Here is a 26594-nt window from a genome sequence, read left to right as displayed (position 1 = left end):
GGAGGAGGGGTCCCGACGGGAAAGATCTCAGTTTTACAGGCATTGAGGCAGAGATCGTTGGAGGCTGAACACTGCGCAACACTGAAAGCTGGAGAAGAAGGAGGTGATGAGAAGTGCAAGGAGAGCAAGGTAGATGTTAAAGAGCCAGGGGGAGAGTACAGAGCTCTGGGGGACACCACAGGTGAGCCAGGGGGAGAGTATAGAGCCCTGTGGGACACCAGAGCTCTATACAACAGCAACACCTATTTTGCTTTTGTGGGGTAAGGTTCCCAGTGAGAAAGATGGAACTCAGATTGTAAGTGGGAGGAAGAGCATTTGGCCAATAATTTATTTGAGAATGGTGGTGGGAAGGGAGTGGTCCTCATATGTGGTTGTGTGTAGGGATGCAAGGATGCTGTCACATTCTTAGGTAGTGATGGGTCTGCTGGTTGTCCATCGAGGTAAGGTCCTAGCGAGATTAGGTGGCGGGGCATGTTTTTGGCGGTGCAGTTGTCAATGTATTTATGATTTTCAAGATCTTACCCATGAAGAAGTTTGGGAAATGAGGGAGAAGGTTTCAACAATACCTTACAGGGTCCTGTTTAATTTGTTGCCTTTTGGGTGGTTGCTATGTAACATGATCCTTTACTGTTTACTTTAAAGTGCAGCAATTGCTCTATGATTCTGTCGGAATGTCAGGATCTGAAGTCTTTTTTTTTGCAAGACATTTTCTGATCAGAGAGTTCCTGAGTGCACCATTCGGTGGATGGTTTCACCCTAACACAGTGCTATTTCAATGCTGCATGTTTGTCATGAGAATGGTAATGTTTTTGTTAAAGGTTCGGAGAGATCCAGCGTTCACTGCAGGACATGCAACGGCTGTCAGGGAAAAGAGGCTGGTATCCAGGGATTCTGTGAGAAAATCCTTGCTACAGTGTCAGACATGAACATGACATGTTTACCCCTCAGGCAAAGCCAACTCCAACACTGCCACCCACCTTCTTGGTTAGCCGCCCCATGAAGCGTGTGACAGATGAGGCTTTTGCCACCACTTTCTCAACCCCCACTCCCCATTTGGTTGACTCACACCCTGACACAGCCCTCTCCATGCTCCACTCTGCTACATCTGATACTCTCGATGTTCTTACCCCTGTCATGAGGATCTCCTTGAAGTCCAAAGCCAAGTGCAACTCCTGGTATGACTCAGACCTCATCACCGTCAAACACACATTCAGGGTGGCTGAGAGGATATGGCATTATTCTGGTACATCCTCTGACAAACTGGCCTGCCGCCTGCTACAAAGGCAATACCGGCTCTCTGTCTGCACAAAGAAGAGAGCTCACATCCAGGCCTGCATCTCTGCAGCATCTAACAACTGAGCCGAACTCTTTAAAATCTGCAAGGAACTGGCCAACCCTGCTGCAGTCTCTACCTCTCCTGTCCCCTACCATGCCCTCTGCAAGGCTCTACTTTCTCATTTCATCTCTAAAACACAGGACATCCTGTCCTCTCTCTCTTCTTCTGCCCCACCTCCCTCCACTCCCTGCTCTTCCTCTGGCCCTTCTTCGGCCACCTCTCCTCCCCCTTCTCTGCTTTTCCCCTGTTCTTCCCAGATGAAGTTTCTAGACAAGTCTGATCTATGAAAGTCTCGTCAAAACAGGTTCATCCCTGTTCCTCCAAAACCCTCAAGGACCACATTGGGCCTCATTACGAATTTGGCGATAGCGTGCCCTTATTAAGGGCACGGCTACCGCCAAACTTGCTACCGGCACCCGAGAATGGGCCATTACCGACCATTACGAGATGAATGGGCCGGTAATTGACCATTCGCGGTGCCGGTGTGGGCGGGCTCCCAATCCCCATTCCGTCCCATAGGGCAGAATGGGGTGGGGAGCATGGTTGCAACGGTGCCGGTACAATCACGAGTTCTGATAGCGGGTGCCGCTATGCACGCCTGGTCAGACCAGGCGTGCAGTGCAGCACCCGTGAGCAGAACTTGTAATGTGGTGGTATGGTAATAACAGCGCCGGTAGGCCCATTGACTCCATGGCTCCTGCCGTGGCTGATTTCTGAAATCACTCCTTCGCCACTGGAGTCTTCCCTTACCCCCTGAAGCACTCCCTTGAGCACACTCTTCTTAAGAAACCCTCTGCCAACCCGTCCTGCCCGGCTAACTATTGCCCAATCTCCATCACTTTCCTGGGCAAATTTGTGGAAAAGCTGGCCATCTTCCAGCTTAATCTTCACATTGAATCTGTTGGTTGTCTTTACAACCATCATTCTGGCTTCAGCGCTGCCAGAAGCATGGAAACTGCTCTCCTGAACATATGTGAAGACCTGCTCTCAAACCTTGACTCCAACACCCCGTGTGTCCTCATCTTACTTTATCTCTCTTCTGCCTTTGATACGGTCAACCATGCCATCCTGCTCAACCGCATCTGTGATAACCTGGGTATCACCGATCAGGCCCTGGCTTAGCTGACCTCTTTCCTCTCCGATCGACCCTCCCAGGTCCAACTTGGGTCCTTCCTCTCCTCTATCTCTATCTCTACCTGTGGTGTTCCCCAGGGGTCTAGCCTCTCTCCCTGGAGGTTCAAACAATACCTGGCACTTCTTGCCCACCGCATCGCCGCTCTCTGCCCCAACTTTCAGTGTTATGCGGATGACACTCAACTCATTTTCAGGCTCCCTTCTGCCACGTCCTCTCCTTCTCTCATCTCTGACTGTGCCACCAATGATCTCTGCCTTAATGCCAGTAAGACTGAGATTATCCTCATCGGCACACCCGCTCCCTCCTTTCCTGTCATTCTCTGGCTGGCCTTCCTTGGCCCTCTTCCTGCTCCCACCTGCAAGGCTAAAAACCTCAGGATCATCTTTGACTCCACTCTCTCCTTCTCTCTTCACATCTCTGATGTATCTAAGAAGGCACACTACCAGCTGGACCTCCTCAGAGGTATTCTTCCTTTCCTCTCCTTCCCCCAGAAGCTTACTGTCTCCAGAGCTCTGGTTCACTCTAGGCTGGACTATTAAAACAGCCTCTTCCTAAATCTACCTGCTTCTACTCTCCGCCCTCTGCAGCTCATCCAGAAAAGGACTACAAGACTTGTCCTTGGCCTCAAGCCCAGGTATTGTATCTCTCGAGGACTGACATTTCTGCACTGGCTCCCAGTGGCTGCGAGGATTAAGTTCAAAACCCTATGCATTGTCTACAAGGCGTTCTGGGGCCTGGGGCATCAATACCTTTAACTCTCTCTTCCTAAATATTTTCCTTCTCGAGCTCTTGGTTCATCCGCCTCCAACTCCCTCAGGGTCAGTTGCTTCTCGAAGCAACAAGTTGGTGATAGATCTCTTTCTTTGGCTGAGGCCACCCTCTGGAACAGCCTCCCTGCCTCACTGAAACTTGAGGAGAACCAGCTCTGGTTCTGGAAGCGCCTCAAAACCTTCCTCTTTGCTTCTGCTTTCTCTCCTCCTCTCCCCTGCTAATCTCCTGGCTGAAACTAGAACTGCACTGGTTACCTGGCCACCCTCTGATCTCGGCCTCAGGTCCCCTCCCCTGCCAGTTGCACACCTGCACTGCTTTTCTGGCAACCCTGCACTTGGAGACTGTTTTCTGTATCGCTTCTGTCCCTTACCAGCACTTGACACCTGATGTCTGCACTTACCCTTGCACATTTATTTATTGCTGTTATATATTCTATTTATTTTTTATTGTCAATGCCATGCACTGCACTGCACCCTCTCCCTTACCCCCATGCACTTTTTCCCTTTCCCCTGCACTTGCACGATCTCAATCACACCTGGCCTAATAAGATCGTTGTCTCTGTCGTCCCTCTGTTCCTCCTCCCTCGCCTCGTCGCGCCTTAAACACTTGTGTATAGGTCCGTTATAAATGACATATCATATCATTTCATATCATTGGAGGTGGATGATTTATGTCTGTGTTTGGCAGGGATAACGCAGGTGAGAAGGAATGAGATGTTGGCATGATCCATCCATGTCATCTTCATAGAGGTGCAATACTCCATGAGCTGGGATGGGAACAGGAATACGTCCAACATGTTTCCTTAACGGTGGGTGAGGTTTGTGATGTGGTATTCATTGTGCAAGGTTACAAGGACAGTAGCAATATGAAATCCTTCACAATAGAACAAAGTGCCAAAGACAGTAGCAGTCTACATACCTTTAGAGTAAAACTAAGATCCAAATACAGCGGCAGCATACAATCCTTTAAAGTAAAACTAAGTTCCAAACACAGCGGCAGCATACAATCCTTTAAAGTAAAACTAAGTTCCAAATACAGCGGCAGCATACAATACTTCAAGGTAGAACTAAGTGCCAAATACAGCGGCAGCATACACTCCTTCAAAGTAGAACAAAGTGTCAACAACATGACAGTATACAATCCTTCAAAGTAGAACAAAGAATCAAAGACATGACAGGATACCATCCTAGGAAGTGGATCAAAGGGCCAAAGACAGTGAAATATACCATTCATGGAAGTGGAGCAAAGTGCCAAAGACTGTGGCAGTGTCCCATCCTTAAAAGTAGAACAAAGTGCCAAATACGATGGCAGTATACCTTTCTTCAAAGTGGAGAAAATTGCCAAAGGGGTGGCAGTATGCCATCCTAGGAAGTGGAACAAAGGGCCAAATACAGCAGCAGCATACAATCCTACAAAGTAGAACTAAGGGCCAGAGACAGTAGCAGCATACAATCCTTCAAAGTAGAACTTGGTGCCAAATACAGCGGCAGCATACAATCCTTCAAAGTAAAACTAAGTGCCAAATACAGCAGCCGCATACAATCCTTCAAAGTAAAACTAAGTGCAAAATACAGCAGCAGCATACAATCATTCAAAGTAGAACTAAGTGCCAAAGACAGCAGCAGCATACAGTCCTTCAAATTAGAACTAAGTGCCAAAGACAGCAGCAGCATACAATCCTTCAAAGTAGAACTAAGTGCCAAATAACAGCAGCAGCATACAATTCTTCAAAGTAAAACTAGGTGCCAAATACAGCAGAATCATACAATCCTTCAAAGTAAAACTAAGTGCCAAAGACAGTAGCAGCATACAATCCTTCAATGTAGAACTAAGTGCCAAATACAGCAGCAGCATACAATCCTAGAAAGTAGAACTAAGTGCCAGAGACAGTAGCAGCATACAATCCTTCAAAGTAAAACTAAGTGCCAAATACAGCGGCAGCATACAGTCCTTCAAAGTAGAGCTAAGTGCCAAATACAGCGGCAGCATACACTCCTTCAAAGTAGAACAAAGTGTCAACAACGTGACAATATGCAATCCTTCAAAGTAGAACAAAGTATCAAAGACATGACAGGATACCATCCTAGGAAGTGGATCAAAGGACCAAAGACAGTGAAATATACCATTCATGGAAGTGGAGCAAAGTGCCAAAGACTGTGGCAGTGTTCCATCCTTAAAAGTAGAACAAAGTGCCAAAGACAATGGCAGTATACCTTTCTTAAAAGTGGAGCAAAGTGCTAAATACAGTGGCAGTATACAATCCTTCAAAGTAGAACAAAGTGCCAAAGACATGCCAGTATACCATCCTTGGAAGTGGAGCAAAGTGCTAAAGTAAGTGGCAGTATACCGTCCTTCAAAGTAGAACAAAGTGCCAAAGTCAATGGCAGTATACCTTTCATCAAAGTGGAGCAAAGTGCCAAAGACAGTGACAGTGCACATCCTTCAAAGTAAACAAAGCGCCAAAGACATGCCAGTATACCATCCTAGGAAGTGGATCAAAGGGCCAAAGACAGTGAATATACCATTCTTGGAAGTGGAGCAAAGTGCCAAAGACTTTCGTAGTATACCATCCTTCAATGTCTTCAATGTCGAACATAGTGCCAAAGACAATGGCAGTATATCTTTCATCAAAGTGGAGCAAAGTGCCAAAGACGTGGCAGAATACCATACTTGGAAGTGGAGCAAAGTGCTAAGGTCAGTTGCAGTATTCCATCCTTCAAAATAGAACAAAGTGCCAAAGACAGTGACAGTATAAGTCCTTCAAAGTAGAGCAAAGTACAAAAGACATGCCAGTATACAATCCTAGGAAAAGGATCAAAGGGCCAAAGACAGTGGAATATACCATCCTTGGAAGTGGAGCAAATCGACAGAGACTGTGGGAGTATACCATCCTTCAAAGTAGAACAAAGTGCCAAAGACAATGGCAGTATGCCTTTCATCAAAGTGGAGCAAAGTGCCAAAGATGTGTCAGTATACCATCCTTCAAAATGGAACAAAGTGCCAAAGACAATGGCAGCATACCTTTCATCAAAGCGGAGCAGAGCGCCAAAGATGTGGCAGTATACCGTTTTGGGAAGTGAAGAAAAATGCCAAAGACAGTGACAGTATACTGCCTTCAAAGTAGAGAAAAGTACCAAAGTATGTGGCAGTATACTATTCGTCAAAGTGGAGCAAAGTGTCAAAGCCATGGCAGTATGCCCTCCTTGTAAGTGGAGCAAAATGCTAAAGTCAGTGGCAGTATACCATCCTTCAAAGTAGAACATAGTGCCAAAGACGATGGCAGTATATGTTTCATCAAAGTGGAGCAAAGTGCCAAAGACGTGGCAGTGTACCATCCTAGGAAGTTGAGCAATGTGCCAAAGACGGTAACAGTATACATCCTTCAAAGTAAACAACGTGCCAAAAACATGCCAGTATACCATCCTAGGAAGTGGATCAAAGGGCCAAAGACTGTGAAATATACCATTCTTGGAAGTGAAGCAAAGTGCCAAAGACAGCGGCAGTATACCATCCTTCAAAGTAGAACAAAGTGCAAAAGACAATGGCAGTATTCCTTTAATCAAAGTGGGGCTAAGTGCCAAAGACGTGGCAGTATACCATCCTAGTACGTGGAGCAACATGCCAAAGACAGTGACAGTATACCATTCATAGAGATGGAGTAAAGTGCCAAAGACATGGCAGTATACCATCCTAGGAAATGGAGAAAAGTGCCAAAGACAATGGCAGTATAACATTCATCGAGGTGGAGTAAAGTGCCAAAGACATGGCAGTATACCGTCCTAGGAAGTGGAGCAAAGTGCCAAAGACAGTGACAGTATACATTCCTCAATGGAGAGAAAAGTACCAAGTAGGTGGCAGTATACTATTCATCAAAGTGGAGCAAAGTGGCAAAGACATGGCAGTAAACCATCCTTGGAAGTGAAGTGAAGTGCTTAGGTCAGTGGCAGTATACAATCCTTCAAAGTAGAACAAAGTGCCAAAGACAATAACAGTATACCTTGCATCAAAGTGGAGAAAAGTGCCAAAGATGTGACAGTACACCTTCCTAGGAAGTCGATCAAATGCCAAAGATAGTGAAGTATACCATTCTTGGAAGTGGAGCATAGTGCTAAAGTCAGTCGCAGCATACCATCCTAGTAAGTGGATAAAAGTGCCAAAGACAATGGCAGTATACCATTTACCGAGGTGGAGTAAAGTGCCAAAGACGTGGCAGTATACCATTCATCGGGGTGGAATAAAGTGCCAACGACGTGGCAGTATAACATCTTACGAAGTGGAGCAAAGTGCCAAAGACAGTGACCGTATACATCCTTCAAAGTAGAGAAAAGTACCAAAGTAGGTGGCAGTATACTATTCATCGAAGTGGAGAAAAGTGGCAAAGACATGGCAGTATACCACCCTTAGAAGTGGAGCAAAGTGCTAAGGTCAGTTGCAGTATTCCATCCTTCAAAATAGAACAAAGTGCCAAAGACAGTGACTGTATAAGTCCTTCAAAGTAGATCAAAGTACAAAAGACATGCCAGTATACAATCCTAGGAAAAGGATCATAGGGCCAAAGACAGTGGAATATACCATCCTTGGAAGTGGAGCAAATCGACAGAGACTGTGGGAGTATACCATCCTTCAAAGTAGAACAAAGTGCCAAAGACAATGGCAGTATGCCTTTCATCAAAGTGAAGCAAAGTGCCAAAGATGTGGCAGTATACCATCCTTCAAAATGGAAAAAAGTGCCAAAGACAATGGCAGTTTACCTTTCATCAAAGCGGAGCAGAGTGCTAAAGATGTGGCAGTATACCATTTTGGGAAGTGAAGAAAAGTGCCAAAAACAGTGACAGTATACAGCCTTCAAAGTAGAGAAAAGTACCAAAGTATGTGGCAGTATACTATTTGTCAAAGTGGAGCAAAGTGTCAAAGACATGGCAGTATGCCCTCCTTGTAAGTGGAACAAAGTGCTAAAATCAGTGGCAGTATACCATCCTTCAATGTAGAACAAAGTGCCAAAACCAATGGCAGTATACCTTTCATCAAAGTGGCGTAAAGTGCCAAAGACGTGGCAGTATACCATCCTAGTAAGTGAAGCAACATGCCAAAGACAATGGCAGTATACCATTCATAGAGATGGAGTAAAGCGCTAAAGACATGGCAGTGCACCATCCTTGGAAGTGGATAAAAATGCCAAAGACAGCGATATATGCCATCCTTGGAAGTGGAGCAAAATGCTAAAGTCAGTGGAAGTATACCATCCTTCAAAGTAGAACATAGTGCCAAAGGCGATGGCAGTATATGTTTCATCAAAGTGAGCAAAGTGCCAAAGACGCGGCAGTGTACCATCCTAGGAAGTTGAGCAATGTGCCAAAGACAGTAATAGTATACATCCTTCAAAGTAAATAAAGTGCCAGAAACATGCCAGTATACCATCCTAGGAAGTGGATCAAAGGGCCAAAGACTGTGAAATATACCATTCTTGGAAGTGGAGCAAAGTGCCAAAGACTGCAGCAGTATACCATCCTTCAAAGTAGAACAAAGTGCAAAAGACAATGGCAGTATTCCTTTAATCAAAGTGGGGCTAAGTGCCAAAGACGTGGCAGTGTACCATCCTAGGAAGTTGAGCAATGTGCCAAAGACAGTAACAGTATACATCCTTCAAAGTAAATAAAGTGCCAAAAACATGCCAGTATACCATCCTAGGAGGTGGATCAAAGGACCAAAGACTGTGAAATATACCATTCTTGGAAGTGGAGCAAAGTGCCAAAGACTGCAGCAGTATACCATGCTTCAAAGTAGAACAAAGTGCAAAAGACAATGGCAGTATTCCTTTAATCAAAGTGGGGCTAAGTGCCAAAGACGTGGCAGTATACCATCCTAGTAAGTGGAGCAACATGCAAAAGACAATGGCAGTATACCATTCATAGAGATGGAGTAAAGTGCCAAAGACATCGCAGTGCACCATCCTTGGAAGTGGAGAAAAGTGCCAAAGACAGTGACAGTATACAATCCTTCAAAGTAGAACAACGTGGTGAACACATGCCGGTATACCATCCTAAGAAGTGGATACAAGTGACAAAGACAGTGAAATATACCATCCTAGTAAGTGAATCAAAGTGCCAAAGACAATGGCAGTATAACATTCATCGGGGTGGAGTAAAGTGCCAAAGATGGGGCAGTATGTCATGCTAGGAAGTGGAGCAAAGTGTCAACAACAGTTACAGTATACATCCTTCAAAGTACAGAAAAGTACTAAAGTAGGTGGCAGTATAGTATTCATCAAAGTAGAACAAAGTGCCAAAGAAAATGGCAGTGTACCTTTCATTAAAGTGGAGCAAAGTGCCAAATACGTGGCAATATACCTTCCTAGGAAGTGGAGCAAAGTGCCAAAGACAGTGTAATATACCATTATTGGAAGTGGAGCAAATTGCCAAAGACTGCAGCAGTATACCATCCTTCAAAGTAGAATAAAGTGCCAAAGACAATGGCCGTATATTATCCTTGGAAGTGGAGCCGAGTGCTAAAGTCAGAGGCAGCATTCCATCCTTCAAAACAGAACAAAGTGCCAAAGGTGATGGCAGTATACAATCCTTCAAAGTAGAACAAACCATGCCAGTATACCATCCTAGGAAGATGAGCAATGTGCCAAAGACAGTAATAGTATACATCCTTCAAAGTAAACAAAGTGCCAACGACATGCCACTAAACCATCCTAGGAAGTGGATCAAAGGGCCAAAGACTGTGAAATATACTGTCTTTGGCCATTTGATCGACTTCCTAGGATGGTACACTGCCACATCTTTGGCACTTTGCTCCACTGTGATGAAAGATATACTGTCATTGTCTTTGAAGTGGAGCAAAGTGCCAAAGACTGCAGCAGTATAGCATCCTTCAAAGTAGAACAAAATTCAAACGCCAGTGGCAGTATACCTTTCAGCAAAGTGGAGCAAAGTGCCAAAGATGTGGCATTATACCATCAGAGGAAGTGGAGCAAAGTGCCAAAGACAGTGACAGTATACAGCCTTCAAAGTAGAGAAAAGTACCAAGGTAGGTGGCAGTATACTATCCTTCAAAGTAAAACAAAGTGTCAAAGATGTATCCAGTGCACCATTCTTTGAAAAATGTGGGAGTATACCATCTATCGGCAAGCACTAAGAACGCAAAAGGAGAACATGAGGGTTTGAGGAAATGGGGAACCTCGGTGAAGAAGTTGGACATTCCTCCGCAGCTATAGCCATGATGTAACCCAAATTGGTGACCAGGCCTATTTTCTTTCAAATACTTCATTTATTTATGTAAATATTCATACAGTGTTAGCCGTCCTCAGGGGATCACAGAGCACTTTGCAAAGTCCAAATGGAGGAGGGGAGTTACACATTTTGGAACAGGATAGGAAGATGGGTAGACATAAAGGAATTCCGCAGAGGGGATCTGCATGGATTAGGTGTGGCAACGAGATACGTGTTCAGCCTTTTCTGGGAGATAATGTTGGAAGTGGCAGTGAGGATGAGGGTGCTAGGGTTTGGTGCCCAGTGGGTGAAAGCCTGTTTTTGTGTAAGGTTAGATTGCAGTGTAGAATGTGTAGAACGTTTTGGTTGGTGTGTCTAGTGTTTGTGCGTCGATGGACTTAAGTTTGTTTCCCAAGATGGCTGGGATTTTGAGGTTGATAGCTGTTCAGAATCTGTGAGACACGGGGAACGGTAGTGCTGGGAGAGAGCTGGGGTGTGTGTGACAAATCAAGAAAATGTGTCCCGTCACCCAAGTGGGAGCCCCCACTGTGAGGCTAGGGAGGTGAGCCCGCCCTGCAACACCCTCCCTAGGGGGTCGATGCAAGGGGAACCTTCCATGGGCGAGGATCTCCCTCTGGGCACAAGGACATCGGTTTCTGTGAGGAACCCCCTAGGTCACACTCCACGGTGGCATACATGGGAATATCAAATACACAAAGCAGTAAACAATCCAGAGATGTGTGCGGCGAGAAAACTAAAATATACTATCGCCAGCATGAAAGAGGATCGATCCCCATTTGCCTGGGAGGAAGAGACTAGAAGAGGAAGAGACGCTGATCCAAGTAGAGGAAGAGAGACACATACACATGCAGGAGAGGAACCCTTGCCGCATAACACTGAGACGATGAGAATCCCAGAGAACCGCAGAGGCTGCAAGTTCTGAAACTGCTGGGAGCGAAGGCAAAGCACCATATGCCCAGTGTCCACCCAGAGGGGTTATTCGAGGAACCGATCATGGTGGCATGACCTCAACAGCTTTGTGGAGATCAGGGTGCAGTACAAGGCTGACACCTCCATGCTGCAAAAGCAGCAAACCGTCCGGACAACCAAAGCATTACCAGCTCACACGGAGAGAAAGCCTGAAGAGCGGGACACCTGAGAAGGCAGAGACGTGTAGAGAAGAAGCAAGCAAACTAACCTAGAGCAAAGAAAGGCCCCAGAGATGTTTCCCCATGAATCCAAGGTAACAGCGGGAACGGGAGATGCAGGAGGCCGCAAGGCGATCATTATGGAATAGTAGAAACCCGTCTAGGTAGAACTCATGAGACAGTAACATTGAAGCAGAAGAAGTGGAGCTTTAATAACGAGAAAGAAAGAATAACAATACATTCTGGCAGAGATATCAGTAAGACTGAGATACAAATACCCTGGGAAAAGGACAGGATGCTATATATGTTAAGAAACAGAGACTTTAAACCAGAAGGAGAAATATATGAAGGGGAGGCAAGAGTGATCCACAAGAGTCAAGATAAGACAAACAAAACACCCCAGTAGAAGGGATACCTTAACTATCAAGAAAGTACACTACAGCTAAGGAAACACGTGCTACCAAAGTACAACAGCTATTTCATTGTAAAGGAAAAGGTAACAGAGAGACCAAAGGAATTCCTGGAAAGCAATCCATAAAAAGTAGAGACACACCAGAGAACACGTGGAAGAATTACAGGAATGTATAACAAGTGTGACAAGAGACTATTTGAAATTAACGCATTAGCAAGAAGCTTGAAGACAAGGGGGAAACCTTGAGAGAAAAGACCACCAGGAGAGGGGATACATTCTCCTTGCCTTATTTTTGTTGAATAGTGGTAGGGTCAGTTAGGCTTCGTTTTTCGGACAGCTGACCTTTTTTGTGTTTTAGCTGCCCGACGATGGACGAGCACCGTAGTTATTTACGCAGGGAGGAAATATCCACAGAGCAATAGTCCAATAAGGAATGTCAATACTGCGTCTGTGTCCTACTTCTGATCCTCCACAGGTGACGGTGAGTGTTGTGAGTAAGTGCAGAATGAATGATTCTTCTGTGTTAGGTATGGCTTGCAGGGGCGTGACGTGTTTTGTGGAGTATTATTATTATTATTATTAGTCTACTTATTGAGCGTGGACCTGGTCTTGGCAAGCAACAGAGTGCTTTCAAAGTCACAGGAGAAGTACTTGGTGAGGGGTGAAGAATGAGGTTGGGCAGGCAGTTTGGCAACAAGGGATCTACAAGCAACCACGGGAGGAAACAGGTGGTGGCAGATCACCCAGCCTCACGTTAGGTGGGGAGTGGACGGTGTGTGGCCATAGATGTTAGGTAGGCGCCATTCCTTGAAGGGGACGTCTGAGATGTAGAAGCAAGGAGCGAATATGGTGTTGATTGGGGAGAGGTTATAGAGTGTGGGTGCATAGAAAGAGAATGTTTGTCTTATGGTTCTTTCCGGCCCACTCTGGCGGAATTGAAGTCTGCACATGCCCTTACTGGTGGTGCATCGCAGGCCTGTGGAGATGCTGAGTTTCTCAGTGAGATAGCTCGGGGACTTCAAAGCAACCGAGATGTGGGTGACCTAGCAGGATTTGACAGCAGGAGCCAGTGCAGTCCGATGATGGTGGGTGTGATGTGGTTGAGTTTGTGGATTTCTTTGGTAAATCAAGCTGCAGCATATAGGGCACATATCAGGGGTCCCGGGGTAGTTGCCGGATAATTTTCCAGAAGAGCATTGCAACAGTCCAGGTGATAGAGGACCAAGACTCGGACAGCATATCTGAAGTTGTTTTCTGAGCTGCAGGACTTGGGTTTCCACAGAAGGGAATGTTGGTATTCAGTAACAGAACTAGTCAAATTATATAACACCTGCATAGTTCCAGGCAGTGGCGGCTGGTGAATTTTTTAACTTGTGGGGCGTAAATAAGTGTCCCAAATAAGACACAGCGACCAAACGTAGCGAGGGAGCCCACACCAATGAAGAGGGTTTCGGTGGTTTTCTCCCCCCAAGAATTATTTTAAAATAATGGGTTAAAATGGTACATATTAAAGCACACATTTTAGAAAATTTGGGTAAAAAGCTAAACAGTTTGCAATAGTTTTTTGTAGGGTAATCAATAAAGGCAAGTCACCAACAGTGCACAGGTGCATTTCTCCAGCACATTTTCATGATGCCTTTTCGCACAATATGTGGCAGTATAAAGCATGTTCACACTGGCTGTGCCCATACATTTCAATGCTCACTGCACCATTATACCCTAGTATTACTATATAAGAACATACTTATGTTTGCTTTGCACATAATCCCAGTAACATGTCCATGTATGTTCTGCCAATATATGGCAGTATCCCCGCGTAAAAAATACTTCAGGTGGCGTTACTGTTCAAAAAGCATGCCAACGTATGAAAACATGTCCAAACCTGCTGCACTTAAATGCCATTCTAGCTACATAATAACACTTAACATGCTTGCTTTATCAATGATGCCCAATACAAAAGTCATACCACAATAAAAAAATGGCTAGACTGGTTGCTTAAAAGTGTCAGTCTTGCTTCATAAAAACACTTATCATGCTTTCTTTACCATAGATACCCAAAACAAAATGTCATACCACAATATGAAACGGCTCGTCTGGATGCATTGAAGGGCCAGTCTAGCTCCATAATAACACTTATCCTGCTTGCTTTAACCATGCCCATTCAAAAATGCCATGCCTGCTCCATGGTGCGCCAGCGCGTTTCACTCAGACATAATGATTATGTGTCATTTTGAGACGCTGATGTGTGCAGGAGCTGTGGTGCCAGGGTACAGTCATGGCATTTTATACTGGGCATAGATGTCCAGTAAAAACTGCCATGCACGCCCCCTGAGGCCCAGAGCACCTCAAATGCACACATTAATTAAAGGACACACTGTGGAGAAAAGCAGGCACACACTTTGTCAAGTACCGACCGTGAGGTGTATTCGGCATTGAATGTGGATTCTGAAATATTTATGGCTAGAGGTGTGCTGCACGAGAGGAAAATTCAGGCGATACACAAAATTCTTCTAATAAGTTCCACCTGTCTCCCGGAAGAGAAGGTGAGACTGAAGACTCCCTGGCCCACACATGGATGAATTGTGATCCATCATGGAATTCAGAATGATTCCTTAAGAAAAGAAATCCACAGTTTTCCCCGCATGTGAACCAAATCCAGACCATACAAGACAAGAAGAAGGGGTAGTCCCACGACTTTCAAAGCGCTCCTCAATTCATAATATACACCCTGATGAAGGCCCAATTCTAAGTTGTGTAAGAAGACCACGAAGAAAGGGTGGAACCTCAATACAAGGCCGAAACACCCCTGTGTCGACCATATATTATACACTACCTCCTTCAGAGACGCGGGGCCTCATTACACGGAAGGCGGTAAGGGTTTACCCGTACCGGTAAGGGCACCGGTACTGGTAAACCCTTGCCGCCTTACTACGAGGTCCCTTTGCGGGTCCTCCCTTAACGCCTGGTTTTCACAGGCGTTAAGTACGGGACCCGCAAAGGGACTTTGGTGCTAATTACGGTACCGCAATTTGCGGTACCGTAATTAGCACCTTCACCATTAACATGGAGCCCTATGGGGCTGACTGGCAAAGGTGAAGGGGCAATGGTGGATGGCGGAATTAGCGCCCCCACACACCTTGGAATATGGCGCTAATTCCGCCATCCACCAAGGCAGACCCGGTAAGGTACCGGCGGCAGCCATGGCGCTAATAGCGCCATGGCTTACCGCCTTCCGTGTAATGAGGCCCGTGGACTGAAAAGCAATAACTTATCCTCAGGGATGGATATACAGGCATACAAAACCCTATGTGACTATTGGTAGAAAAATGATCATACAAGGAATTTTTAGATCAAGACCGATCTGCCAAGGAAGAAACATCTTAGGCTGTATGTGAATGCATATCTCTATGGGCATAAATAAGTATAAAACTTTTTGTCCCGATAAATAAGCACTTTACCGTTCTAACCTTAATTTTGCTACAATTTCTTTTTTGCACTCATGCACTATAATGATTCGGCAAAATATCTAGGGCTTTCGTTGGAGGAGTTTTGGAAACTGCTGCTACTTGTCATGAAAATGTTATGTATATAATGTGTACACCACTTGTGTTCCGGCCATTTGTTCTTAATGTCTGTGGAATTGTATGGATATCATAATACATGTTTTTGAATAAACTGGCTTAATGACAAACATAAATTAGAGGTATAGCGCGGCATCTGCTCTCGAACGGCGCTCCTTCCTGATCAGGCTGCTGGGTCTAGAGGGAGGGGGAGCCTAACACTCGCTTTTTTGTTTGCTTGATACTAACTTCATGGGCCTCATTACAAGTCAGGCGGAATGGGTTAACAGGCTCTGCTAATGAGTGCGGACCCGTTATTCCCATTCCGCCTGATTACGAGGACCCCTGGTGGGACCCGGTAAGGACGCCTGGTAAAAAACAGGCATCGTTACCGGGTCCCGCGAGGGGAAGAGGGTGCAAACAACGGGCCGGTCGTAATCGGCCCGTTGTTAGCTCCCTCTCCCATTCCCCTATGGGCCCTATGGAGGCTGAAATGGGAATGGAGAAGGTCCAGGCCCGGGTTCCCTGAGGGAGGAATTGCTGGGCCCTCCAAACTCGGAATGGCACGGTAATTCCCCACTCAGGGAACCCGGTAAAGGAGCCCGGTTTGGCGGCAGCCATGGAGCTAATAACTCCACGGCTGCCGCCAAACTCGTAATGAGGCCTCATGTGTTTCGATTAAGGCCCCGATGGGAGGTCTGAGCATTCAGACTAGAAGTTGGGGTTATCTGAGGTGGTGCGTTACATGAGGTGATAAATGTGTGGGTGTGAGTGCAATGAAGGGGAGCATGAACCGCCGGTTTGGAGTGGGCAGTCTCGGCAGTGAATGCGGAAGTGTGGGAGAGCATGGTGGGGATTACAGCTCATCCAGGAATTGCTCTTCAGGCATCAAGTTTACATAGCTTGCAAGTTCCGTAGCGAGCTCAGAGTACACGACGTTTACGCTCAGGGAAATCCTGAATTGGTGACCCGATGTTAGGATAGGCCTCAGCAAGAGCTTCGCATTCATTCCAACCACCCCTGGGTGGGTTTAACACCAGACATCTAAGGATCAAGGAACAAAGCGTATCTATGAACATGTGACGCGCAGAGTGAGCTTCGTTCGCCGCGCATCCTTACGTCTCACAGTAGATGCAGTGGTCCTGCAGAACGTCTCGTCAGCTTTGCATGTGGCGGAAGTTGTACAATTTGCAGGGTCTGTGGCTCTGGAGCATATGAAGCAGTCCAAGGAATAGGCTGTGATAAAAAAGAAAGGGGTAATGTGAGAACTGCCTCCCTGTGCACTCAGCCCTCATGCTCACCCACAGGCCATACAAAGGCTGAACATAGGCCATACAGAGGCCAACCATAGGCCATACACACGCCAAACACAGGCCATACACAGGCCAAACACAGGCCATACACATGCCAAACACAGGCCATTCACATCCTATCCATGGGCCATACACAGGACAATCACAGGCCATACACATGTCAAACAAAGGCCATGCACATGCTATCCACAGGCCAAACATAGGCCATACGCAGGCCATTCCCATGCTATCCACAGGCCAAACATAAGTCATACACAGGCTGTTCACAGGCGATCCACAGGCCATGCACAGGCCTTGCACAGGACATACAAAGCCCATAGATAGGCAGATCACAGGCCATCCACATGCTATCCACATGCCAAACATAGGAAATACACAGGCCATACTGCTTCACCTGTTGACCCGGCGTATTAATAACAGAAATACATTTCATTACTACATTCAATCATAACATTGCTAAGCCATTACAATAATAGCTACTTGTTTATATAATAGTCATCACACAAAAGGGGAAGCTACTAAATGCACAAATCACATTCTAAATGCACTTACTTTATTTCTTCCCAAAGATTCTATAATATCTAATGAGATAGCTTGGGATATTAACTCCTCCCTAGCAAAGCTTGGGATAATAACTCCTCCCTAGCATAGCTTGGGATAATAACTCCTCCCTAGCATAGCTTGGGATAATAACTCCTCCCAGCATAGCTTGGGATAATAACTCCTCCCTAGCACAGCTTGGGATAATAACTCCTCCTGGCATAGCTTGGGATAATAACTCCTCACAGCATAGCTTGGGATAATAACTCCTCACAGCATAGCTTTGGATAATAACTCCTCCCTAACATAGCTTGGGATAATAACTCCTCCCTAGCATAGCTTGGGATAAAAACTCGTCCCTAGCATAGCTTGGGATAATAACTCCTCCCAGCATAGCTTGGGATAATAACTCCTCCCTAGCATAGCTTGGGATAATAACTCCTCCCTAGCAGAGCTTGGGATAATAACTCCTCCTGGCATAGCTTGGGATAATGACCCCTCCAAGCATAGCTTGGGATAATAACTCCTCCCAGCATAGCTTGGGATAATAACTCCTCACAGCATAGCTTTGGATAATGACCCTCCCCAGCATAGCTTGGGATAATAACTCCTCCCTAGCATAGCTTGGGATAATAACTCCTCCCAGCATAGCTTGGGATAATAACCCTCCCCAGCATAGCTTGGGATAATGACCCTCCCCAGGATAGCTTGGGATAATAACTCCTCCCAGCATAGCTTGGGATAATGACCCTCGCCAGGATAGCTTGGGATAATAACTCCTACCTAACATAGCTTGGGATAATAACTCCTCCCTAGCATAGCTTGGGATAATAACTCCTCCCAGCATAGCTTGGGATAATAACTCCTCCCTAGCATAGCTTTGGATAATGACCCTCCCCAGCATAGCTTGGGATAATAACTCCTCACTAGCATAGCTTGGGATAATAACTCCTCCCTAGCACAGCTTGGGATAATAACTCCTCCCGGCATAGCTTGGGATAATAACCCCTCCCTAGCATAGCTTGGGGGAATAACTCCTCCCAGCATAGCTTGGGATAATAACTCCTCCCTAGCATAGCGTGGGATAATAACTCCTCCCTAGCACAGCTTGGGATAATAACTCCTCCCGGCATAGCTTGGGATAATGACCCCTCCCAGCATAGCTTGGGATAATAACTCCTCACAGCATAGCTTTGGATAATGACCCTCCCCAGCATAGCTTGGGATAATAACTCCTCCCTAGCATAGCTTGGGATAATAACTCCTCCCTAGCACAGCTTGGGATAATAACTCCTCCCGGCATAGCTTGGGATAATAACTCCTCCCAGCATAGCTTGGGATAATGACCCTCCCCAGCGTAGCTCGGGATAATTACCCTCCCCAGCATATGGGTATCTCACGCCTTGAAAAACTTGTGTATAGGCGCGTTACAAATGCCATATCATATCATATCATATCTTGGGATAATGACCCCTCGCAGCATTGCTAGGGATAGTGACCCTCCCCAGCATATCTTGGGATAATGACACTCACCAGCATAGCTTTGGGGTATGACCCTCCCCAGCATAGCTCAGGATAATGACCCCTCCCTGCATTTCTTGGGATAGTGACCCTCCCCAGCATATCTTGGGATAATGAACCTCACCAGCATAGCTTGGGGGAATGACACTCCCCAGCATAGCTTGGCATAATGACCCTCCCCAGCATAGCTTGGATAATGACCCTCTCCAGCATAGCTTGGGGTAGTGACTCTCCCCAGGATATGGCCTTGGGATAATGACCCTCCCCAGCATATGGCCTTGGGATAATGACCCTCCCCAGCATAGCTCGGGATAATGACCCCTCCCAGCATAGCTTGGGATAATGACCCTCCCCAGCATAGTTTGGTATAATGACCTTCCCCAGCATAGCTTGGTATGATTAGCTGCGCCAGCATAGCTTTTTATAATAACCCTCCCAGCATATCTTGGGATAATGACTCCTCCCAGCATTGCTTGGGATAGTAACCCTCCCCAGCATATCTTGGGATAATGACCGTCACCAGCATATCTTGGAATAATGACCCTCCCCAGCATAGCTTGGATAATCACCCTCCCCAGCATAGCTAGGGATAATGAACCTCCCCAGAATAGCTTGGGATAATGATCCTCCCCAGAAAAGCTTGGGATAATGACCCTCCCAGCATAGCTTAGGATAATGACCCTCCCCAGCATAGCTTGGTATAATGAGCTGCCCCAACATAGCTTGGTATAATGACCTTCCCCAGCATAGCTTGGGGTAATGACCCTCCCCAGCATATGGCCTTGGCATAATGACCCTCCCCAGAATTGCTTGGGATAATGACCCCTCCCAGCATTGCTCGGGATAATGGCCCCTCCCAGCATAGCTCAGGATAATGACCCCTCCCATCATAGCTTAGGATAATGACCCATCCCAGCATAGCTTGGGATAATGACCCCTCCCAGCATAGCTTGGGGTAATGACCCACCCCAGCATTGCCTGGGATAATGACCCTCCCCAGCATAGCTTGGGATAATGACCCTCCCCAGCATAGCTTGAGATAATGGCCCTCCCCAGCATAGCTTGGGATAATCACCCCTCCCAACATAGCTTGGGGTAATGTCCCTCCTCAGCATAGCTTGGGGTAGTGTCCTTTCTCAGCAGAGCTTGGGGTAATGGACCTCCCCTGCATAGCTTGGGATAAGGACCCCTCCCAGCATAGCTTGGGATAATGACCCTCCCCAGCATATCTTGGGATATTGACTCTCCCCAGCATAGCTTGGGATAATGACCCTCCCCAGCATAGCTTGGGATAATGACCCTCCCCAGCATATGGCCTTGGGATAATGACCCTCCCAGCATAGCTTGGATAATGACCCTCCCGAGAATAGCTTGGATAATTACCCTCCCCAGCATAGCTTGGGATAATGACCCTCCCAAGCCTAGCTCGGGATAATGACCCTCACTCCCCATATACTCTAATATTGTGGAAGAGGAGTGGTCCCTGAGTTGCTGAAGGGGAGCGAGACATTCTTGGTAACCCAGTTACAAGAGTTGAGGAGATGCTGGCATCCACTTGCTTGCAGCTGACAACCAGTAGCTGGGAACCACTTGTGCACAGAGGGAGACAGTGTGCCTTGGGGAGCCTGATTGACCACCGGCCTGCGATAAGGAATTCCAGTAGGAGCTCCAGCTGCATGCAATTCCCTGGAGGAGACTCCAGGAAGTCTCATCAGGACGTGTCATCAAGACACATCTGAATCCTGGTAGAGATACAGGATAAGGTCATGAACTTGTCCATGCCTGGGCTTCAAGCATCGACGATGCATGTCGAGCAACCTGAAAAGGCCTGTCGAGCCGCAAGGCAAATCTGCACATTTTGAGGTGCAATCTGGACCTCACCCTCAGCTTCCAATGAAAGAGGCTGAAACCAGCAAACACTACTGACTAGAAGATACCGCCCCTTAGCCTGAACATTGCCCACCGAACAAGCTGTCCATTCGAAGACATCCTCCACAGTGGCTGAGCACCATTGAGACATCTTGAAACCTTGAAAGTGCAGCTCAAACTCACAGAGAACACCCAGAAGCCTGGCTGGATGCTGGAGGAGCATCCATGAGTAGAGGAAGGTAGAGAACCAGTGGGCTAGGTGTCAGTCTCAAGCGTCCTAGGCGCCCTGCTGTCCTGGTCTGGATAGTTAGGAGCACTGTTCCCTACCTTATCCAAAGACTTGTAAAGACTACTAGTGTGTTCTTCCCTTCCTTGTTTCATTAGCCCTCTGGATATTCTTCACGCAGTACATTTCCCAGTGTACTTACCTTGGTGTACATGTATATTCAGCCTGTGTTAGTGCGAGTTTTCTACTGCGGGGGTGGATGGTAAGTGCTTTAGTAACTATTTGTGCTTTTGTAAAGACTGCTACTTTCCTTGCACATGTCCAGGTTAGTATTTTGATTAACATGGTTCCTCCCTCCAGATTATGATGTTGCTTGGACATAGTTCCTCTCTCATTATTAGGATGTTGCTTGAGCATAGATGCTCCCTCTGGATTAGGATGTAGCTTGGACATACTTCCTCTCTCCAGATTATAATTTTGCTTGGACATAGTTCCTCTGTCCAGATTATAATTTTGCTTGGACATAGTTCCTCTCTCCAGTTTATAATTTTGCTTGGACATACTTCCTCTGTCCAGATTATAATTTTGCTTGGACATACTTCCTCTCTCCAGATTATAATTTTGCTTGGACATAGCTCCTCTGTCCAGATTATAATTTTGCTTGGACATACTTCCTCTGTCCAGATTATAATTTTGCTTGGACATACTTCCTCTGTCCAGATTATAATTTTGCTTGGACATACTTCCTCTCTCCAGATTATAATTTTGCTTGGACATAGTTCCTCTGTCCAGATTATAATTTTGCTTGGACATACTTCCTCTGTCCAGATTCTAATTTTGCTTGGACATAGTTCCTCTGTCCAGATTATAATTTTGCTTGGACATAGTTCCTCTGTCCAGATTATAATTTTGCTTGGACATACTTCCTCTGTCCAGATTATAATTTTGCTTGGACATACTTCCTCTCTCCAGATTATAATTTTGCTTGGACATAGTTCCTCTGTCCATATTCTAATTTTGCTTGGACATACTTCCTCTGTCCAGATTCTAATTTTGCTTGGACATAGTTCCTCTGTCCAGATTATAATTTTGCTTGGACATAGTTCCTCTGTCCAGATTATAATTTTGCTTGGACATACTTCCTCTGTCCATATTATAATTTTGCTTGGACATACTTCCTCTGTCCAGATTATAATTTTGCTTGGACATACTTCCTCTGTCCAGATTATAATTTTGCTTGGACATAGTTCCTCTGTCCAGATTATAATGTTGCTTGGACATAGTTCCTCTGTCCAGATTATAATGTTGCTTGGACATAGTTCCTCTGTCCAGATTATAATGTTGCTTGGACATAGTTCCTCTCTCATTATTAGGATGTTGCTTGAGCATAGATGCTCCCTCTGGATTAGGATGTAGCTTGGACATACTTCCTCTCTCCAGATTATAATTTTGCTTGGACATAGTTCCTCTGGCCAGATTATAATTTTGCTTGGACATAGTTCCTCTGTCCAGATTACAATTTTGCTTGAACATACTTCCTCTCCCCAGATTATAATTTTGCTTGGACATAGCTCCTCTGTCCAGATTATAATTTTGCTTGGACATACTTCCTCTGTCCAGATTATAATTTTGCTTGGACATACTTCCTCTGTCCAGATTATAATTTTGCTTGGACATACTTCCTCTCTCCAGATTATAATTTTGCTTGGACATAGTTCCTCTGTCCAGATTATAATTTTGCTTGGACATACTTCCTCTGTCCAGATTCTAATTTTGCTTGGACATACTTCCTCTGTCCAGATTCTAATTTTGCTTGGACATAGTTCCTCTGTCCAGATTATAATTTTGCTTGGACATAGTTCCTCTGTCCAGATTATAATTTTGCTTGGACATACTTCCTCTGTCCAGATTATAATTTTGCTTGGACATACTTCCTCTCTCCAGATTATAATTTTGCTTGGACATAGTTCCTCTGTCCATATTCTAATTTTGCTTGGACATACTTCCTCTGTCCAGATTCTAATTTTGCTTGGACATAGTTCCTCTGTCCATATTCTAATTTTGCTTGGACATAGTTCCTCTGTCCAGATTATAATTTTGCTTGGACATACTTCCTCTGTCCAGATTATAATTTTTCTTGGACATACTTCCTCTGTCCAGATTATAATTTTGCTTGGACATACTTCCTCTGTCCAGATTATAATGTTGCTTGGACATAGTTCCTCTGTCCAGATTATAATGTTGCTTGGACATAGTCCCTCTGTCCAGATTATAATGTTGCTTGGACATAGTTCCTCTCTCATTATTAGGATGTTGCTTGAGCATAGATGCTCCCTCTGGATTAGGATGTAGCTTGGACATACTTCCTCTCTCCAGATTATAATTTTGCTTGGACATAGTTCCTCTGTCCAGATTATAATTTTGCTTGGACATAGTTCCTCTGTCCAGATTATAATTTTGCTTGGACATACTTCCTCTCCCCAGATTATAATTTTGCTTGGACATAGTTCCTCTGTCCAGATTATAATTTTGCTTGGACATAGTTCCTCTGTCCAGATTATAATGTTGCTTGGACATAGTTCCTCTCTCCAGATTATAATTTTGCTTGGACATACTTCCTCTCTCCAGATTATAATTTTGCTTGGACATACTTCCTCTGTCCAGATTATAATTTTGCTTGGACATACTTCCTCTCTCCAGATTATAATTTTGCTTGGACATAGTTCCTCTGTCCAGATTATAATTTTGCTTGGACATAGTTCCTCTGTCCAGATTATAATTTTGCTTGGACATACTTCCTCTGTCCAGATTATAATTTTGCTTGTTCCTCCTTTCTGGACATTCATTCGCATTGAACCTTGACACTATCAGCAATACTTTTTTTTGTTTATTGGTTTATACAAACCTTTAAAAAGACAAATCATAAAGTAAAATTCACACATTTACACAATTACAGACAAACGCATCATAAATGACGAAACCGTCGCTCAAATTATATGAAAAATAAAATCAGTCAAACACTATTTGAATAGATGCAATACTTGTATAAATAAGTGCTTAGTAACTACTAAACATACATGGGATTTTTAATAATGGTTTAGAAACGTACACATATTTCATAAAAGTGAGCAATTAATTTGCAAGGGCAAGAGGGAACATTTGATTGTATACAATGCAGTGCACACCTTGGTTGGATTCTGTGTTCTAACACGTGTAAGAGAGTTGTTGTTAATACTATCCTATTTCCTTATAGCTTGGGTAATGCATGTCATTTTGCATGATTTCTCTATGTTTGTTGTAGCTTTCATAGAACACTACAGATTGATAAATGATTGGTGATTGGGAATGTGACCAAGCAGCTCAGCTGGCACTGCCCTGATCAGAGTGGGATGAGACTGGCGTGTGCTCTCAAAAGGCTCCAGGCTCCTGTGGCTCACCCACCACATCTAAGCGTGGACATACAAAAGGTGGAACATCCCATTACAAGGTGTCTTCAATTGCAGCCTGGTGGTTACGGAGGTTCAGACGTGGCCCTCCATGCCTTTACTGAAGAGGGTATTAAAATACATCTCAGAGAATGAACACGTCCTTAAGATATGTTTTCAAGCGGACACTCACCACAAACTTGTGGCCCTCCATCAAGGGGCCAGCAACAGTGTCCAGGGCCCATTGAAAGCCATCTTGGGAATTTCTAATTGACTTCCACAGGGTTATGTGGAATACCCCCCTACCTCTTAATAAAGTTTCCATGGGCCCCTGCCTGCACAACGGTAGTCAAAGGCCACAAGCAGCAAAGGGAGACCCCAGTGAAACACTAACTGTCTGGATTTCTTAGGGCAAAAGAGGGCCTAAGGCTAGAAAGTCTGCCCAACACAGGCCATACGTGTCCTGTGATGTTCACAAGAGAAAGTAGGATGAAGAAAAGAGTCAAATGCCCCCCTCCCTGATGCTGTGCTCCTCTGCACCACTGGCTTCACTCCTGTGGCCCTGCCTGTGTGTACCAACAAAGGTGAGCTTCTTGCACTCTTAGGGCCTCATTCCGAGTATGGCGGTAAGGGATAGCAGCCACCGGTAACGAGACCGGTGGCGGTAATCCCTTACCGCCATACTCCGAGTTCCCTTTGCGCCCTCGCCCTTAACGCCTGCTTTGAGCAGGTGTTAAAGTCGAGGGCGCAAAGGGGCCTCCAAGCCAATAACGGTGACCGTAATGAACGGTCACCGTTATTTGCATCTTCCCCATTCCCATTGAGCCCTATGGGGGCTCATTTGGGAATGGGGAAGAGCCCTGGTGAATGGGGAATTACCGCCCCGCCAACCTTGGAATGGTGCGGTAATTCCGCCATCCACCAAGGCGCTGCCGGTCCGGGTACGGCGTCAACCAAGGCGTTAATAGCGCCATTGGTTAGAGCCGTACTCGGAATGAGGTCCTTATTCTCCTACCACCATGCTCACACATATCTCCCTCTTCTTCATAACCAACCTCTCGCTGCCTTTTTCTGTGGACTCTCCCGCCAGCTCTCTAGCTGCCCTTCTTTCTCTTCTCTCTCTTCCACACTAACCCAATTCTCCTCCACTCACAACTATGATACGCTGGTCCCTCAACGTACACGCACTCCAATCTCAGATGCCTCTCTACTCTCACCTACCTCAAGGAGCACCAACCTCTTCCCTACTGAATTTCCAATGCCTCTCTAAAAAAACATACTTTCATTTATCAGACGCTGAGTACCAGGAGTGTTTTGTAAGCGACGGAGCGGGATTCGAACCTTTGCTATCCTTCCTCCCCAACTGGCCACTTTAATCCCCAGCACCCCCATCCTAATGTGATGAGTGTCACTGAATCATGGGTCCTTCGGATGACTCTGACACTCTTGCACACTGCTAGTGCCGCCTCTCCCTCCCCTCCCCTGTCTAGGTAAGAAAGTGCTGTTGGCTCTTGATCAACAAAACCCCCTCCATCTATCCCATGACTCTCTGTGACTCTCTCCCCTATTCGTTCCGTCCGAATTCACGAAGCTCATCCCTTCACTTTCAAACTCATCTCCCAGCCCCCTGGCACACTGAACCTTTGTTCTATCATCTTGACTTCTCCCTCACAGCTCTGCCCACTGAAGGGTCTCTCATACTTATGGGGATCTCCAACCTCTCAGTCATGATCAAGGTGCGCACTCTCCAGGTGGTATCACTCACTGGTCACACCTTCCATAGCTGGCCAACTCTCAATGGTGGCAACTCACTCAATCTCATCTTCTTCTCTGTCTCAGGTCGTTCTTCTGCCTCCTCTGTTGGCCCATGGCTCTGAGGGGTCACACTACATAACTGGCAAACCCTCAATGGTGGCAACTCACTCAATCTCATCTTCTTCTCTGTCTCAGGTCCTTCTCTGCCTCCTCTGTTGGCCCATGGCTCTAATCGGCCAACCCTCAATGGTGTCAACTCACTCAATCTCATCATCTTCTCTGTCTCAGGTCCTTCTTCTGCCTCCTCTGTTGGCCCATGGCTCTGAGGGGTCACACTCCATAACCGGCCAACCCTCAATGATGGCAACT

The 26594-nt window shown here is 45.8% G+C and overlaps 1 protein-coding gene across 1 annotated transcript in view; it reads right to left on the bottom strand.

The window, feature by feature from the left end:
- LOC138522692 (ly6/PLAUR domain-containing protein 2-like) overlaps positions 1-26594 on the bottom strand; it is a 607174-nt gene that overhangs the window by 546484 nt on the left and 34096 nt on the right. Inside the window, exon 2 of the mRNA XM_069635401.1 lies at positions 16696-16812. Coding sequence (XP_069491502.1) covers positions 16696-16812 — 117 coding nt within the window. The remainder of the gene's footprint in view (positions 1-16695; positions 16813-26594) is intronic.

Source organism: Ambystoma mexicanum, chromosome 1q, assembly GCF_040938575.1.
Source record: "Ambystoma mexicanum isolate Mex_15411 chromosome 1q, UKY_AmexF1_1, whole genome shotgun sequence".
NCBI lineage: Eukaryota > Metazoa > Chordata > Amphibia > Caudata > Ambystomatidae > Ambystoma > Ambystoma mexicanum.
The sequence above is the reverse complement of the archived record's forward strand: the minus strand, read 5'-3'. Positions and strand labels throughout refer to the sequence as shown.